The sequence below is a fragment of the Poecilia latipinna genome, unplaced genomic scaffold (assembly GCF_001443285.1).
Source record: "Poecilia latipinna isolate Pla-1442-1.1 unplaced genomic scaffold, P_latipinna-1.0 Scaffold5170, whole genome shotgun sequence".
Taxonomy (NCBI): Eukaryota; Metazoa; Chordata; class Actinopteri; order Cyprinodontiformes; family Poeciliidae; genus Poecilia; species Poecilia latipinna.
The window spans coordinates 17017-21299 of NW_015117786.1; the positions used below are offsets into that span (position 1 = coordinate 17017).

At 37.5% G+C, this 4283-nt stretch overlaps 1 protein-coding gene across 1 annotated transcript in view; it reads right to left on the reverse strand.

Moving 5' to 3' along the window:
* Positions 1-1726: 1726 nt before the first annotated feature.
* The window catches only part of LOC106943343 (formin-2-like), an 8686-nt gene continuing 6129 nt past the window's right edge, over positions 1727-4283 (reverse strand). Inside the window, exon 2 of the mRNA XM_015026649.1 lies at positions 1727-2491. Coding sequence (XP_014882135.1) covers positions 2158-2491 — 334 coding nt within the window. The 3' untranslated portion in view covers positions 1727-2157. The remainder of the gene's footprint in view (positions 2492-4283) is intronic.

Consider the following 4283-nt stretch of genomic DNA (forward strand, 5'->3'; position numbering starts at 1 on the left):
AGAAATATTATTGTTTATCACAATAACTTCTGGAACAATTTATCGTCCATCAAAATTTGTTATTGTGACAGGCCTACACACATATGATTTAAAGTGTAGTTCATTTATTACCAGGGACGGCATAGTTACTTTGAAAAAGTAACTTGATTACTCAATGAAAAATTCATCCATAAGCTAGAAAATGTGCATCTCTATTTTCCCTCCAACGTTTACGTTTGTGTTGCTGGTGTTCAAGGGCGTAGGAACAAAAAAATCAACCTGACATCAGTCTTCACCTGTTCTCCTTTCTGGTTCTATTAAAATTTATATGTTTTTTTTTATATCTTCACACTCTGAAAATCTCCTATGTCTTCCCTAACCTGCTCTTCGCATAGTAAATTAGTTTAGTTTATTTAAAAATTAAAACCGGTTTATACTCTAGCATTGCCATTCTCCTAAATATATAATATAATATACATGTTAAGTGGTTGAGTATGATCAGGTGTTGTGTAGCCATTACTCACACTTTGAACAACAAAAAGGAAATTATTGGGCGGAACAGATTCGCTTGCCTCCAATATCCCCTCCTGTTCCCACGGCTATGCTGGTGTTACACATGAAATGTATCTCCCCAAGGAAAACGAAGAAAGCAACAATATGTGTTTTCTAAAAAGAATTACAAATATGACGCACAGTGACTTGGATACATAACTTTAATCTGATTATTGGATCAGTAGTAACACGTCAGATTACGCATTACAAGGGGTCATAGAGTAATGCGTTGATGACACCATTGTTTGACATTTCTGCTCAATCTATTTACAGATCTGTCAGGTTTCTGATATGCGTCCCCCCCAATGATAAACTTGTTCCTACGCCCTTGCCTGTCAGGAATAAAATTATAAAGTTTAAATCATGGTTAGGTTTTAAAACAATATCTCAGACATTGAATATCTTACACAGCCATGTGCAGTCCATTATCTGCTAAAAAAAAAAACGGAAAAAAGAAAAGGCTATGACTATTTGAAAACCTACCCACTCGTAGTTCAGGCCTTTCGCCTAAACTAAGAGTGCTAAATTATAGTCATTAGGGGCTGTTTACTGCAGCTTATATAATTTATTCACCAAACCTGACTCAAACACCAAAAGTGCGTCTTCAGTCTGAAGTCAAGTTCAACAGTGTGATGTTAAAAATTAATTTTTTTATTCAGGTGTTCTGAATCAGAGACAGACCTAAAGTTTGCAGGTCACTGGCCCTTTGGCAAAAGAGTTTAACAGCTGTGACCCAAACTTACAGGTCTGGCTGTAAGTTTTTGGGTCACAGACTTACAGCCAGATTCTCTATTAAATCTGTTGATTTAATTAGAGAACCAACTATGAGTATGAAGTAAGAATATGGTGACTATGTAGGAGCAGCAGAGATCCACAGGTCATATAAGATACATTTTTGATTGGACAGCTATAAATGGTGCACTTCACAAATCTAGCCTACACAGAAGAGCGGCTGTTACATACGGCTTGGTGTGGCTCTGGCTTTCTGATAAGGGTTGGATCTCCAATAGCCGGGTATGCAAACAAACCAGTTGATTTGTATAACAGACTTCACTCTACTCAGTAAAGCATTTTCTGGCATAGGGACTCCTGTTAGAAACTGGCTTGTGTGACTCTGTTTTCCTAGAGAAAATTAAATGTTGCTAATTCTTTAAGATGGAGGATGTTCTTTTGTTTTTTTATGTATTTTTTTTTATTATTTATCTGGTTTGTAAATTAACCTCACAACCAACAAGCAAAATTTTAAGTGTAGTGGAAAACTAATTCTACCTATGATCCAGAAAAGACTGTGGACACAGTAAAACATGGTGGTCAGAATACATGGCGCCATAGTTGATTACAAAAGTATTACTCCGACACATTTTCACTCGCAAATAGACACTTTAATGGGGAGCAGGTGGACTTCAATGTGGCACATGACCCAATAATACTAGGCTGAAAACGAGGCCAAAATCTAAAACTCATGTATTGTAGAAACCTTGACATGAAGAAAACATTGAAACAGACAAATAAATACCAAAATTGAGACAGATGAAGTGTACTATGAACTGATCTTGCATCGGGTTAGTTTTGTTCAGTCATTACTTTGAAATATTAAGTTAATTGTACAACATCAATACTACTTCATCAACAGAAGAGCATCTGGGAATATCTTGCTACTTCTATCTCTGTTAAAGAAAGAACGTGACGACTTCTCAAAATTTTACTTTTGCATGTTCTTTGCTCACCTGTGAAGACATCCTGAAAAGCACAGAGGGAGACCTGTCCACATGAGGATCTTCTGGTAGCACAAATGGGTTGACTGCCTCCTCCTCTGTAGCCCATCAGATACTCTCCTCCATCCACTTCTCTTCCTCTTAGCCTCTTTTCAAGCTCCTCTGTCCAGTCAGCTGATCGGCTCAGAGTCCCAGTAAGGCTCAATGACCGTTGTCTGTGAGTTTCTGGTTCTCCACCCACCATCCTGTCAACATTTATGTTTCTGGTTAACTCATGTGTAGGCTTCAATACAGTTCAACAGTCTATTCCTTTTGTGGAGGAATTCCCTTTGTTTCAAAAAAATTGCCTTTATTTTGGAAACACTAGTTCTCATAGACATCATAGTGACGTGCAAAGGTCTTGTTTTAGTCTTTACTCATATTTAAAGCAAGAAATATAGGCAACAATCTACCTGTAGCTATATATATTTTTGTAAATTTAAATGATTTGCACACATTTTTACACCCTTTACCTTGGCATCAGACAGAACTCAAAAAGTTGTTATTCCACAGACTGTTTGCCTGAGCTTTACAGGTTATGCAGAGATAATGACCCTGGATGTTTACCTGTCGGAAAAAAGCCAGGTAGGTAAACATCCAGAATCAAAGTAAATGTCCAATTAAATTGATCAATTCTGATTGAACTGGTTAAGATACCTATAAACGGACAAGGTGGCTGCACTGGGGTAAATGCCTATTCCTCCCCCTGTCCCTTCATCTCTGTGTGAAAGGACAGGTGTGTTTCTCTACCTGATAGCATTGGAAATGAGTCTGTGTGATTGTGTGGAGGCCTTAGTCCTCGACAACGCCATCACAGGTTTGAATCTCGGCCTGATGACCTTTGCTGCATGTCGTCCCCCTCTCTCATAACCCACTTTCCTCTGAAAAGTGCAAAGTAAAGGCCACTAGAGCCAATAAAAACCTTCTAAAAAGCCTTTATTGGTTTGCCATCTAACCTTTCAAAATTTCAACAAGGTTTGTCTATTGTTTTGCTTCTGAGCAACTATTGTAGTAATAGGTATTGGTAAAGCCATCTTTCTTAAGCAAGACTATTTTTATTGAGTTAATATTCACTCAGTTCCTTTTGGAAAGTCCTTTGAAGTATTTATATTTGATGTTTGTTTTTTTTATTTCTTGACTTAATTTCTCACCAAATAACTGTATATGACTTTAATAATTGGTTAATTATTGAATGTAAAAGTTAAATATTCAACTTCAAATTAGGTACCAACACTGTAAATTTGAAAATATAGTTTTAAAAATATATTTCTCTTGTAATGTCTGACTACTCAAAGGACGTTTGTTATGCTTGGAAAATGCTCTAAGCAAAAGTCACCGCAACTGAACAAATGAGAGTACGTATGGATTCCAGCACATGTGGAGATATAGTCAACACCAAGAGCTGAAGCTGACCTTATGTGGAAGGTGTGCATGTGATATTGTATATGTGATGCTCAGTTTGCCAAATTAGATTATAACATGTTCTAGTTTTAAAATATTTGCACATTTGGAAAAATTGTGGCTGATAAATGAACAGATTTGTACTCATTATTGATGAAGACACAGAAATTATTTTGTGAATTGTTTGTTGTTTTGTTGTTGGTTTGCTTTGGTTTAGTGAGATCTGTATAATAACTTATTAGACATGCATGCGATTAATTACTAAAACTGGCTTTTCACCAATTCATAATCTGATAAATCATTCTTGATTACATCAACCTGCCCAGAGACCATCCATCCATCCATCCATTTTCTGAACACCCTTGTCCCTCAGTGGGGTCGGGAGGGGTGCTGGTGCCTATCACCAGCTTACGTTCCTGGACAGGTCGCCAGTCTGTCGCAGGGCAACACAGAGACAAACAACCATGCAGATACACACTCACACCTAGGGGCAATTTAGACAGACCAATTAACCTAACAGTCATGTTTTTTGGACTGTGGGAGGAAACCGGAGTACCCGGAGAAAACCCACGCATGCACAGGGAGAACAGATCGGAA